At 41.0% G+C, this 14,536-nt stretch overlaps 1 protein-coding gene across 1 annotated transcript in view; it reads left to right on the top strand.

Annotated features, from left to right (window-relative positions):
- Positions 1-13,072, top strand: part of Rnf169 (ring finger protein 169) — a 43,591-nt gene extending 30,519 nt beyond the window's left edge. The window contains exons 5-6 of the mRNA XM_070035016.1: positions 5,636-5,735; positions 6,431-13,072. Of these exons, the coding sequence (XP_069891117.1) occupies positions 5,636-5,735; positions 6,431-7,609 (1,279 nt within the window). The 3' untranslated portion in view covers positions 7,610-13,072. The remainder of the gene's footprint in view (positions 1-5,635; positions 5,736-6,430) is intronic.
- Positions 13,073-14,536: the final 1,464 nt, after the last annotated feature.

Below are 14,536 nucleotides of genomic sequence, written 5' to 3'. Positions count from 1 at the left end.
CTTTTGCCTAATGCTTCCTAATTCTTCCTGCCATGTTAGTTCTTTCTATACCTCATGTAATATGTTTAGATTATAGCGAAGGAAACTGCAGTTCAAAGAGGTTTTCATTAGGCATTCTAGCTACAGAGCATTTAGTGGGATTGGTTGATGCATTACACTTGAACTGTCCCTCTCCCAGTTCTGCTGTCACACATTCTCCCCCAGAAGTGTTGATCCTAAGACCATTCTCCAAGAAGCTGTTGTGTATGTGCTTATGTGTAAACAAACTTTGGTTCAGTACTGCCTCAAGAACCTGTCCACTCAGTGGAGTGACAGCTAGCATTAGAACCTAGTTCTCTTTTGACTCCAGATGCATATGTTCTTTCTGTCAGTTGTCAAAGCTCTGTGACAAGAGGCCCTGTATTTGAATATTTGTCTTGAAATAATCTGTCTTTGGAACAGAAGACTGTTTCTGTTTTTTTTTTTTTTTGGTTATTGTTGTTGTTTTTAATACAAGGTTACTACAGAGGAAGGTGAAAGACTGTTTGAGGAAACTTAAATACTTTTATATTCTGCTAGGCCTTTTGGAATAGAGCCAAGAAAAGTGTTCCTGTTCACTTGCTTAGCAAAATAAATAGTAGTCTGTGTGAATGGCAGAGATGGGAGGATTGTAGTTCAAGGCTAGCATGGGCAAAAAAGTTAGAGAAGTCCTATTCCCCCCCCAAAAAAAAGAGAGTGAGCAAGACAGAGAAAGACAGAAAGGGAAGGAAGGAAGGAAGGAAGGAAAAAAGAAGCAAGAAGAAAACTGGGTTTAGTCATGCACACCTGACCTGTAATTCTAGCTACATAGGAAATGAAGATAGAAAAAAAATGCAGTCTCAGAGTCAACCCTGAATAAAATCAAAACCCTATCTGAAAAGTAAACAAAACAAAGGGCTTCAGGCATACAACCAAGTGTTAGGGTGTTTGCCTAGCAAGGACAAGGTCCTGGGAGGTTCTCATTTCAAACTTGAGTACTAAAAAGGAAGGAAAGCAGGAAGGAAGGAAAAGATGGACTTATAGTTAATATATTAGGGAAGGGAGAAAGGAAGAAATGGAGAGAAGAAGGGAGGGAGGATCGATTTATTGTTAGAATTCTATTATTTCAATGTTCAGAATAGACAAATAAGCATACTGGCTTTCTTTTTTCTTTCCTTCAGTACCAGGGGTTGAATCCAAGGCCTCAAACTTGCTAAACAATCTGTCTACCCCTGAGCCACACCCTCATTCTCACTGGCTTCCTTTTCAATTCCTTCCAATTAATTTTGGAAGTAATCCAAAATTAATTGTTGAAATAGTTAAAGAATTCTGAATATACTAAAATTTATTATGTTTTATACTTAAACATAAAATGAATGCTGTAGTATAGACAGAGGAGGTATTCCAGATCATGAACACACAAGAAGAGGGTTGTAACAAAATCTCACTCATTTTTGTGTGCATAGCAGCTGGGCCAAAGCTTAAGGAAGCTTCTGGTAGTTGTGTGTGTGTGTGTGTGTGTGTGTGTGTGTGTGTGTGTACACTTATGCACACATGTTCATATGTGTGTATCCCCATCCTCTCAAAATGTGACTTGAAGGTATGCCAGTTTCTTAACTAAGAAACTTGTAGGCTGGGGGCATGGTTCAGTGGTAGAGTGCCAGCCCTAGGAAGCCTGAGGCACTAAGTTCAAAACCCAGTTACTGCCAAAGAAAAAATAACAAAAACAAGGAAAAAAAAAAAAACCCTAGCCAGGCACCGGTGGCTCAAGCCTGTAATCCTAGCTACTCAGGAGGCTAAGATCTGAGGAACCAGCCAGGGCAGGAAAAGTCTGTGAGAATCTTATCTCCAATAAACCACTCAGAAAACCGGAAGTGGCGCTGTGGCTCAAGTGGTAGAGCACTAGCCTTGAGCTGAAGAGCTGAGGGACAGCACCCAGGCCCAGAGTTCAAGCCCCACAACCGACCAACTCCCCCCCCCCCAAAAAAAAAAACTCTATAAGAAACAAAAACCAAACAATAACAACAAAAGAACCCAAGAAAATTGTGTGGTGTAGAGGTCTGAAAGATAAAAGTACTGAGTGAGGAACCAATAGCATGATCTGATTATTGTTTTATGTCATATTATTATCATTTGAATTCTTTCAAACAGCATTTTACAAGCATTAAGTGTCCTAGCTTTCTAGTTGCAAGTTTATACCAGCTGCCGCCTTGCTTTTCTTTGTAAGTCAGACTCATTGTGGTTGTGGGTATTTTTAGCCAACTAGGCGTCCTAGAAAACCATCTGGCTCTTGGCAGTGAAAAATTTAAACCTGTTGACTTTTAGACAATGCTGCTTTCTCTTGTTTATAACTTCATTATGTGTTCAAATAGTGCTTTCCTAGATGTATCGGGTCTCTCCTAAGGCAGAGTAGAGTAGAATGTTAGTATTCTGTGGCAATAAGAACATAAGTGTAGATTCATAGTGATTCTCTGGTTTTAAGCTTCATCCCAGAAACGGAGGAAAGAGAAGACCATGTCTCTCATTTCTCTGTCTACAAATTGGGAATTTATGATACCCATCTCAGAGTTTCTGTGTGGATTAAATGTGAAAATATATTTAAAATATTTAGCACAGTACCTGACAGAAAATGGGGTCCAAATGAATGTTCAAAAATTCCCCCTTTTCTTAAGAGAGAGACATTTCTGCACATGTTTTTATTTATTTGTAAGACATACTATGTTTGAGTTTGGGGTTACAGCAATGAATGTGCAAGAATGAGGGAGAAGTAATTACTTTCCCTATTTTTTAGTGAAAGTATTGTTTGAATTCTTTCAGTCCTAAGAGCATTAACAAGTTCTTGAATATTCTGAGCCAGCATTTTGAAGATTCTTTACTTAATGAAAGCTACACAACAAAAATAATAATATCTTTATAACATATTGATTTTTTTTTTTTTTTTTTGCCTGTCCTGCAGCTTGAACCTAGCGCCTGGGTGCTGTGCTGAGCCTGTTTGTGCTCAAGGCTAGTGCACTACCACTTGAGCCACAGTACTACTTCTGGCTTTTTTGAGTAGTTTATTGGATATAAGAGTCTCATGGGGACTTTTCTGCCTGGGCTGGCTTTAAACCATGATTCTTAGATCTCAGCCTCATGAGTAGCTAGGGTTACAGGCTTAAACTACTAGCACTAGGCCTATATTGATGTTTTATACAATATATTTATGACTTTAGTGACTCTTTGTATTACTCCATATCTGCAGGAGGGCTTCAGAATAGTACTGGTAATAAAACCCCTTTCTTGTCCAGTAATTAGATATTCAGCAGTATCAAAAAGATACTTTACCTAGTGATATCAACAAAAATTGGCAGAGCCAGGACCTCCAAAAGCCCATCTCCTTGGGACTGGGAATGTGGCTTAGTGGTAGAGTGCTTGCCTAGCGTGCATGATGCCCATACCACATAAAAAGAAAAAGTCAGAAGTGGTGCTATGGCTCAAGTGGTAGAAAGCTAACCCTGAGCAAAAGAAGCTCAGGGACAGTGCATAGGCCCTGCGTTCAAACCCTAGGACTGGCAAAAAAAAAAAAAAAAAAAAAAAGCCCATTTCTTTTACAGTTAAAACTATCTGGAACTCCAGAAACTAATCAAAAGTTTATAGCAATTAATGGATGCTTAATTAAGGGGGAAAGAAGAGAGCTGAGTCTTGGCATTTAAGGAATTCTTCAATTAATAACTGACTATTAAGCCAACTTGTATTAGAGACTTCAGTGGCCACATGTAACAAATAATAGACTTTCAAAATCAGTTTTTAAAAGTTACTAATTAAGACCCAGGTGGCTATAATCCTAGCTACTCAGGCTGAGATCTGAAGATCAAAGTTTGAGCCCAACCTGGGCAGGAAAATCCATGAGAATTTTATCTCCAGTTAACCATCAAAAAGCTGCAAGTGGAGCTATGGCCTAAGTAATAAAGTAAGGGACAGCACCCAGGCCTGAGTTCAAGTCCCAGTAACAGCACATACAAAAATTAAAAAGTAAATTCATCAAACAACTGCAGTACACAAAAACAACAAATCCAGGGGAGAAATCTGATTTGCATATTGTATACTATACTATTATACACATTATACTATACCATTACAATATAATCAGTGTGCACCGTAACATTTTGATCAGTAGATCACTATGACAGTCTATATTAGATAGCCTAAGTGCTAGCCTAAGTAGGTTATACCATCTAGACATGTGCAGATATGCCCTGTTATGTTTGTGTAATGTAATCATTGCTCCTGCCTTTATACACACGTTTTTTGTGCCCCATCACCATATTGCATTACATATTTGACCTACCCTCTGGGCTTTGATTTTTTACACATTTCCACTGTCTCATTTTCTGATTCTCAGTGTCTGGATAGTACCTCTCAATGTCTGGCCTGTAGTAAGTACATGATAAGTGCTTGCTTGGTGAGATATATTAGGCAAGAATTGTGGAGTAGGAAATAAAGGTAAGAAATTAATTATGGTCTGCAGGGAAGATGAAAGTTGCATGTGATTCTATCACAACATAAAATTTACATATAGCTAGCTGGGACACCTAAATTTGGAGTTGGACCCCAGCCTCATATCATATGCAAAATTTAATCAGCATGAACCAGAGACCTAAACGCAAGCACCCAAACTGTAAAATGCTTAGAAGAAAACATTTGGGGGAAGGGAGTTAGCTACATAGGAACTGTTTTCTCTCAGCATTCATCTTGCTAAAATTTAGTGGACTTCAAAATACAAATAGGTACTGTGGAGTTTCATTTGGGTTTGTAAAGTCATAGTGTAAGTCATAAGAAAAAAATCATGTGTTCTCAAAGCCTCTTAAATAACCAAGATTTAGACTTTGGAAACTAAAATGTAATGAGTTAAGGTAGAGACTACATTTAATTTTGATACCTTACATAAAAATCCTACCATGAGCCAGGCATTAGTGGCTCACACCTGTAATCCTAGCTGCTCAGGAGATTTTTGAGGGTCATTGTTGGAAGCCATCCCTGGCAGTAAAGCCCTCAAGACTCTTATCTCCAATTAACTGCCCAAAAAGTAGGAAGTGGAGCTGTTACTCAGTGGTGGAGCACTAGCCTTAAACACAAAAGCTCAGGGACAGTGTGACCATGCCTAGGCTGAGTTCCAGCACCAAGACTGACACACACACACACACACACACACACACGCACGCATGCACGCACGCACGCACGCACGCACGTGCACGCGCGCGTTTGGAAAGGCTAGTTTTGGTTGTTTGAGAAGAGGTTTGAGCTTAATAACTAGAAAATGTTTGTAAGAATGATTTACTGCTGAATGCACCCTATTAAGAATGATGAAGTGTCCTAATATGTCTCTAACATGAGCAGAATAGACATTGATCTTGCTTCATTTTGTCTACTGTGGAAGTAAAAGCTTGAACAAGGTGTTCTCTGTAGAACATTCTTTCTCTTTTGGCAAGATTTGCTCTTAGAGTGTGTTTCATTAATAAATTAATTCATTTTCTATTGTAGCACAACAAGGGATCTTTCTTGGTTAGTGACTTAGAATGCAGAAAAGAGATTATCTTTCCCTCAATTATATGGTCTAATTTTGACATTTGCCTTCATCTATTAATCTATTTATTTGCAGGAAGCTCAACTCTAAAGTGCAGAGGAGTCAAAGCTGCAGTGACACAGTCCAAGACAGAGTGAAGAGCAGATTCAGAGCAGCTCAACCCAACAAAGCCAAGGTACACCGCAGCCACAGGCTTCCAGGGTACCCTAGCCACACATGGCTTCTTCTGCACATTGCCACAAAAGAATGATTCCAAGTGAGAAGAGGCATAATGGGTCCTAGGCACATTGTATTGGCTATAGTGGAGAATTCTACACAAAGGTGTGAAGGAGGAAGGTTTAAATTAGTAACCAGATGGATGTCATTAGGCCATTCGAGAAAAAAATGCTCTAAATTAGTCCACTTCTTCAAGTCTTTGTTGTTTCAAGTATGTAGGAATTTCTGTTAAATGATACAAATTTTAGGTTAAAGATTTTTTTCCCTCCTTTTTAATTTTTGGCCTGGTTCTGGAGCTTGAACTCAGGGCCTGGGTGCTGTCTCTGAGCCTTTTTGCTCAAGGCTACTGCTCTACCATTTGAACCACAACTCCATTTCCAGCTTTTTGTTGGTTAATTGGAGATAGGATGTCTCACTGATTTTTCTGGCCTGGATGCTTTGAACTGGCTTCTAACCAGGAACCTCAGATCTCAGCATTCTAAGTAGCAAGTATTACAGGTGTGGGCCACTGGTACCTAGATTTTTTTCCTGTTTCATAGGTTCACATTACTCATTCATTATCTTGTCCTTCTCTTCCCTATCTTCCCACCATCTGTAGTAATTATGTAGAAACACACATATACCCACACATAAAACCTCTGAAATCTCTTTCAGGTCACAACTATGGTTCCAGCCTCCAACCCCATTATTGGTGTCCTTTTGTCTACTCAAAACAATCGTTGCCTCTCAGCTCCTGACTTAACAATTGAAAAACGTCTACCCTTCAGTTCCCTCTCATCTTTGGCCTCCTTGCATAAGCCAGAACGTTCCATCAGTCCTGAAAGCAATGATAGCATCTCCGAAGAACTAAACCATTTCAAGCCCATTGTCTGCTCTCCATGCACTCCTCCCAAGAGACTCCCTGATGGGCGTGTTCTGAGTCCCCTCATCATCAAATCGACCCCTCGAAACCTCAGCAGAAGCTTGCAGAAGCAGACTTCTTATGAGGCCAGTCCACGAATTCTCAAGAAATGGGAGCAGATCTTTCAGGAACGGCAGATCAAAAAAACCCTTTCAAAAGCCACTCTCACCTCTTTGGCCCCTGAAACAGGGGAAGATTTACCCAGTTCTGAAGTTCTGTATTCTAGTAAGGAGAAGCCAATTCTGGCTTTAACTACAAGATGGTCCAGTGAGCAGATACTCTGTGAGTGTGTCACCTCTGCTGAGCTTGAGAATTTCTCCTCTGATAGCCCAACAAAATCAGAAGAAGACAGTGGTAGAAAAAGGAGCACCGAGGTCCCACTGGAAACCTGCCATCCCATAGAACTCAAAAGGGCAACCAGTGGGACTTCTTTGGATGGGAAGCAATTTGAGGGGTCGGGGTCAATTGCAGATGCTACATTAGACAAGACCTGTATAAACACAGCTATGAAAGTCTCTGCAGTTAATTCAGTGTTACCCCAGAACAATGTTTTGGATGGGGTCCTCAAAACAAAGAAACAGCTAAAGGCATTGAATCATTTTGATGGGGCTAATGGTGTTCTGGTAGATGGCTTCAATGAGGAGCCACTTCCTTCCTTGCGTCGGGGTCGGAAAAGGCATTGTAAGACCAAGCACCTGGAACAAAATGGCTCCCTTAAGAAACTGCGACAAACTAGCAGTGAAGTGGGTCTGGTCCCAAAAGATCCAGTACTTCGAGAGATGGAGCAGAAATTGCAGCAAGAAGAACAAGACCGACAGCTAGCTCTGCAGTTGCAACGTGCGTTTGACAATGAGAGGCGGACTGTGAGTCGGCGAAAAGGACGTGTGGATCAGTATCTCTTAAGGTCCAGCAGCATGGCAGGGGCCAAGTAGCATTTAATGAACAGTGGTATCTGTTTTTAAGAGGTCTTTGCCCTGGATCATTCATCTAGAAGAGCTGAGTGTGCTCACTTTGGGTTTCTTTTCATGGCAAAACACTGTCTAATAATGGTTCTGAGAGGTACCAGGGTCTTGGTAAGTTAAAATCCAAGGGAACTGCATCTCTGTTCTCTCTGACCCAGGCCAGAAGCACTCCTCCCTGAGTGACCCAACTTGGAGAACTTCTGGGTCAAATCTGGTAGCACCCACTTGGAATGAGATTTGGAATGGCCTCATTCAGGAAAACAGTGGCCAGAGTTAGAAATGGTAGAGGGAAGAGGGATACCTTCTCAAATAGATAGACCTCCTGACATTTTTCAATTGTGTCTTGTTTTAAATCAGCCTTGCAGATAAAACATTTATCCCATCTTTTTCAAAGAAGTGGAGCTGTGTGGTACTTTGGAATATCCAAAAGGATAGATTAGATATGTTTCCTCTCTTTCCTCTTGCCACAGATAACCCTGTCATCCTAAATCAGTGGAGCTTATTCTTCTGCAACTTGGCTTACATTCTCGATTTAAAAATGACATTTGGCAAATGCTGTATGGCTGAGAGAGCACATTCATAGACATTGTTTAATTTGTTTATCCTAAGAGACCTGACTTGTAAGTGATATTAGCCCCAACTGTAGATGATGAAACTGCAGCGCACATGTTCAGTTTCTTGCAGCTACTAAGCAGTATAGTCCACGGTGATGGTTGCTCAAATGAACTGTCAGTGATACCTAGAAGAAGCACTGATAGTGCAAAACTGACCTTCAAGTCCTTAGATGGATGGGGAGCATAAACATGTGCTATAAGTTATCTACTGTGCCCTCCACCCCCATCCCTAGTCTATAGTCTTAAGCTTTCCTAGGGGTTCCAGCCTGTGAGACAAAATACAATTGGGGCTTTATGATTACTTTTTACATGGCAATGGTTATCTGCAATGTTGATTTAAAATCCTAAAAACAAATTGTCCCAAAGTCAGGCAAAGAACAATGCTGAAACTCCATACTATGGAAACAAGGTATCTAGCTGGATGCAGCTGGTAAATTCAGTCCCATGGACATTTGGGGTTATTTTTCTTAGCAGCTGACACTGTGTGTCTTTTGCATCCCAAGTGGTGCTTGGTGCTTCTGCCCTTCTGGGCTCATTAATAGAGATTAGGTTATGATTTTAGAGAATCTCAGATGGGCTAGCATTCCCTGTGATTGTATGAGTTGTTACCATAGTCATGTGACTGGCATTTTAACAAACCTCCTGGAGCTTGTATATTGCAATGTGTGATATTCCCCTTGAGTAGTCCCCAATCAGGATACTACAGCTTTCCCTAATGGTGTTACCTTTGGTCAAAACGTTTCTGAAACTGCCTTCAAAGTCTGGAAACACCTAGGGGCATAGACTCACTCTAAAATGTTAGAATGGGAAAGAACATAGTCTTCTGTTCTAGTCTACTCTTTTGGCTAAGGCAGAGGCTGAGGGCCAGAACAGACTCATTGGCCATAGAATACGAATAGCACATTCTTCTCAGGACAGGTTTTATCTCAAATTTAGAGTTACAAGAGAGAGGATTTTAAATTTGGAACTAGCCAAAAATGACTTGGAGTCTCTTGGAAGACAAGTAGGTTATCAAAATCAAGGGTGTTGAGTCAAAAATAAGATGTCACTGTGAAGCAGTCCGAGCCATTCTCTTCTGTAGCGCACCTTTCCCACACAGTTCTCAAAGAGGAGGATGTCCAGAGGTGCCAGGCGGGTTGTGGTCATCAGTGGGACATGTGGGGTCTCTTCAGTGACCACTTTGGTGGTAAATACTGTGTCCTCTGTGTGTGTGTGTGTGTGTGTGTGTGTGTGTGTGTGTGCGTGTGTGCATGTGTATAGATGTGTATGTTGTAAAAACATGCATCGGTCTCATACTTTATATTTACACTGCTCCCTTCAATTCTAGGACCTGTGCATCTGTGGCCTCTCGGGGCTGTGAGAGGGCATGTTAGTGGTTCCAGGAGAAGAGCTGGCACTGGTCTACAGAGGACAGGGATGGTGACCATTCTAAATGCTTGTAAAGAAAACTTACCACTTCCTATATCTCCACTTTTGATCATAGTAAATATTATGGGGAAGGCTAATCTTGATGGTAGAAACAAAAACACGTATTTTTCCACTTGCCACCGTTTTCTATATCCCCAATAATTTGAAAAGTGCTTTCAGTTGGAATTTTGTTTTTGGTAAAAAGATAAATATTTTTAATAGATGAAAGCTATATATTTTAAATAGTTCCCCAAGTGAATACTTTAAGAATGTGCATAGTAGCAGCAACAAGTTTTTTCAGGTGCAGAATGAAAAGCTCTTTCTTGTAGCAGATAATCCAAACCCTAGATCCAGCTTCCTGATCGCTCCCTGTGCACCTGCCGTGACGGCCAAGATGGTGTGGGCCAGGCCACTTCCCACACCGATTGCTGAACAGCAGTCCTTCAAATGTAGGCTCAACAGTTTAGTTAAGGAGGGAAGAGACTTACTCTGTAATCAGCTTGGCTTTGGAGAAGGAAAAAAAAACATCACTAAGGTATTATCTGTATTTTAAGATTCTTTTCATACTTAATAATTGAAACCTGAACACCTTCAGAAAAATTTCCATCTCTTGTTGCTCATCTGTGAACGTGGTCACAGAATTGATAGCATAGCAAGAGACAAGAGGAGAAAATATAATGGGGGAGGGAAAATAGAATGAGACACACAAAATAATCGTTTTGTTTTGCTCACAAATCACTGAAGTAGTCCTACAGTGTTCCTTGTGTGTATACCTTGTGTTTCCATGCAAAAAGGGAAATTTTGAGAGGTGGAAGAATGGGAGTCATTTTGATGGAAAGTCCAAGAAATGTGTCGCCCTCAGGAGTCTCTTAGCCTTTTCTACACTTTGGGAACATGTTCATGACTTGTTGATTGTCCCAGTTGGAAGAAGTCATCTATCTTGAGCCTTGTTGGCTTGGCTTTAGATCAAAGGATTATGCACCCAGCCCCAGGCCCTTTCCTTGACTTGCCTCTTTTTAGAAAAGATTACATCTGGCAGAGGCCTGCCAGAGAAGCCTTTTTCTATGTGTTTTCATTTGTTTTTTTAATTTTTTTTAAGATTTTTTTGTCCTGAAGGAAATGCTAGTCACAGATATTTTCCTCGTTTTCCTTTAAGAAAAAGGGAAAAATGTCCTCCAGAGATTAAAATTACTTCATTGGTTTTTTGAATACAAACTGACTAAAATGGGAGGCAGAGGACTAAAGGCTGCAGTGTTTATCTTTGTTAATTTGATGCATACATAGGAGATCTTAAACTTGTGCCAATCCTGTGGTGGGTCGTGAGATACAATGATAGTCTCTGCTCTGGAGATGCTTAATGTCCAGTGGAATGTACTTGAATGTGTGTGGTGGGTGTATGTGTGTGACTGGACAGTATGATAATGGTCTTACAGAAGGCCATTAATTTTATAGCAGTGTTCTTTCATGACCCTATTTTGCATGTCCAGCACCCAGCAGGCTGCCTTGAACATTTTAGACACCCCATCAGTATTTAGGCTTTTGATTGTAACAGTGCTTTTCATTTCCAAAGTAATTTTACCAGGGAAAAATGAATCTTCTTCTGTAATGATTACAGAAGAATCACCCCTCTTCAGGAGCAGCTTTTAGTCAGGCCCCTAGAAATGAAACAAGTTGTGGATCACTGACATGGTCACTTTTGCAACTTCCTAACCACTTCCCCAACCTCACCTCCAGTTTCACCTCTCACCAGATCTGGCAGCAATTTGAGATCCCTTTTCTTTTCTCTCACTGACTTTTTGCTGTCAAGAGCAAGAATGGCGAAAGTGCAGAAAGAATGATAATCATGGAATGGTAGAGCTGGAATAGGCATTGAAATCATTCAAGCTAAAATTCCTCACCCCTTTTTCTAACAAATGAAGTTCTACACATACACACACTTTGTGAATAAAAGGCATACCCAAATTATGTAGGAGGTTCTTAAATAGCTTTTTCTTATTTTTTTATTAAGATTAAAATATACCTAATCCCCTAAGTATACACTCAGGTAGGGAAAACCCCCATGATGTAATGTAAGAGTGGAATCATGGAAACGGATAGGATTTGGGTTGGTGTAACTCATTTTTACTAAGGGCTAAAATCTATCCAGCCCTTCATTTTCTCCTTGAAAATCAGAAACTCCTTAGTGTTTTTAAATGTTTCTTAACCAATCTTTTTCTCATCAACAAATAAAGTGGTCTTTTGGCCTGGTCTTTGGAATGAACTGACCCGGCTATGAATTCTTACTCAGTAGAAAGTGAGTCAGATTCTAGGGCAAGAGGGCTAAGCAGATTTTCTTCTGAAGATGATTCAGAATTGTTTCTTTATACATGATGGTCATTACTGGAACATTCTGAAGACCACCATCTGTAGAAAAGAGACTTAGAGATATGCAGAGGTTACCTGTTTAGATATTAGCCCAGTTGGATAAAGAGGAAAAGTGCCAAGACTGAATGGGCTGATTGCTTTTATGTGTTATCAGTGTGTATTTTTTTCTACGTAGAAAAAAAGTACTCTTTTCTTTGTGAGTAAATGGGTCTTTAATGTTTTGCTAGGAAGGTGGCAACTTTTTATATGTGAAAAGCAACCTCAGATTCTAAAGCAGGCTCCCACCCACCCACCCCTTTTCTAGTGTCTAGAGAGAAAGCCAAGATAAAGCAAGGTTTGTTCATCTTCCTTTCCTGTCATTTAATTTGAGGTACAAATAATGTACTTGCTAAGTATCAAGTTATTAAACCTCGAGTACCTTTTGGCCCAGGTTACAAGTTAATATGGCAGCAGATTCTCCATGGTCGTCACCACCTACCCTCTGAACTATGCCACAAAAGGAGCAGGGGTTTTCCCTCAATCAGGTTTGCATCAAACATGGCATCACCAATGCTGGGCCTCTAGCAGAGCACTTAAAAAATCCTGAGAGAACAGGTTTTATGATGAACTTAAATGCCAACTATTGGATTTTTCTTTTGTGCACAATGTACCCTTAACATGTGTACAAATACAGTTGCCTAAGGACTTTCCCCTTCTCTCCTGGAAATGGAAAATGGGTTGTCTGTTGGGCTTAGTCAGCCTGCTGCAGCTCCCTGGTGGTCCAGTGATAATATATTCAACTTGCTGTCTTCATTAGAACTGGAAGAAGGCCTGGATCCTTGTGGACTTCCCTTCGCCTGATTCATCATAAAGAGCATTTTGACAAAGACAGAACTTGGAACAGGGATGACTTGTCAGGAATGCTTCTATCACAATGAAATGATGTGGAATTGAGTGGGATGATGTGTTTATTTCAACAGTACCAAAGTGCATTTTTCAATGTATTGTCTGCCTGCTTGAGGCAAGGCCCAAGTTGAAAATACAGTAAAGCAAACTCATGAAAAGTTAATGTTCTGCTTCTTATCAGTCTTGACTCTGGAGAGCTATGTCTGACAAACATGAATAAGCTTCAACTGTACGATGTGTTGGGTTCTGTGAACGTGGAGATCCCCCATGTTGAAATGCTTTGCTGCTACATCCCGAATGATGGGAGAAGTTAGAATCTGGGATGAGATTTCCAAGGTATAGGATGACATTGGATATGTTATGATGTAAGTTGTCTCCAATATACCACTTATTCTCTCATGATCAATTCAGCCCAGAGTGTGAGTAAAGAATGAATGTGGAGGATGACATTGTCCTTGCATGAGGGCTATATTTAGAAATCTGATATTATGTGTATGTATGTATGTGTGTGTGTGTGTGTGTGTGTGTGCGTGCATGTGCAGATTGAACTCAGGAACTATCGTTCTTGCTCAGCAGTTTTGCTCACAGTTGTTCTATTATTTGAGCCAGACCTCTAGTTCTGGCATTTTGCTGGTTAAATAGAAGCTGCCTTGAGGTTGTACAGGGATGTGTCTACAGTCTGATCACCAATCTGACTAAAGGGGCAGTCCAGGGGATTCTCCAGTATTCGAACTTGAAGCTGGTGATGTGACTGTTGGGTAGATTCTTACAACGCAGTATGTTTGGTACTCCAGGAAATCCATGCTGTCAGCAGCATGCCCTTAAACATAGCTGCTGCTGTGGGTCAGCATGCATTACATGCATCTCTTCAGGAGCCTTTTTCACTTGGTGTTCCCTGTGTTTATGCTGCATGATGGCATACCATCCTGTCAATATTGGCTGTTGTGTGAGACTAAAAATTGAGTACACTCACATGCACATATTTAGTTGCAAATCAGGTTGTCTCTGCTTGCTGAGGATCCATAATCCCTATACCAGTGCTTCCTGGATCCTAGGGGTTGCAGGCTTGCCATCTCCAGGTGGCATCTTCAGGAAAGGAACCTTGGAGCAAGAGTTGTCCAAATGACTGGATCTATCCAACATTTGTCCCCAAATATTCATCCTGGAATCCAGCCTGGTGGCCTTGTCCAGCTCCTCTTCTGTAGCAGATGCTGGCAACTGGGCATGCACCAAGAATGGGGCAGACTGCCTTGACCACTGACACTGCACAAGCCAGAGGTCTGTTGTGGAGGCAAAGCCAATGCGGTTGTACTGAGTCCTCAATTTGTGTCCTGGATTTCCGAACGGTGGGAAATCCCACATAAATGTTGGCCTTTGTTGGTCCCATCATCCTTTTCCCCCAAACAAGAGAAAACGCTTTCCTCATAGAGAAAACACAAGGCCTCAAAGCCTCGATTTTACCCCCCTTTGTAATGACCATGGGCAAGACAGGTAACTTCTGGGCCTTAGGTTCGGAACGGCTTCTCTGTTCCAGCACCTCACCCCATTTCTGTCTTACACACGTGGCTCAGGTGTTTCCCACTGGCTCCTTGAGGGTGCCTGCCTCCCGGAGGCTCCTTCCAGGGTA

The sequence above is a fragment of the Dipodomys merriami genome, unplaced genomic scaffold (assembly GCF_024711535.1).
Source record: "Dipodomys merriami isolate MVZ:Mamm:240054 unplaced genomic scaffold, mDipMer1.0.p SCAF_25, whole genome shotgun sequence".
NCBI classification, from domain to species: Eukaryota; Metazoa; Chordata; class Mammalia; order Rodentia; family Heteromyidae; genus Dipodomys; species Dipodomys merriami.
Note: the sequence above shows the minus strand (reverse complement) of the source record. Positions and strands in the feature narration are given on the sequence as shown.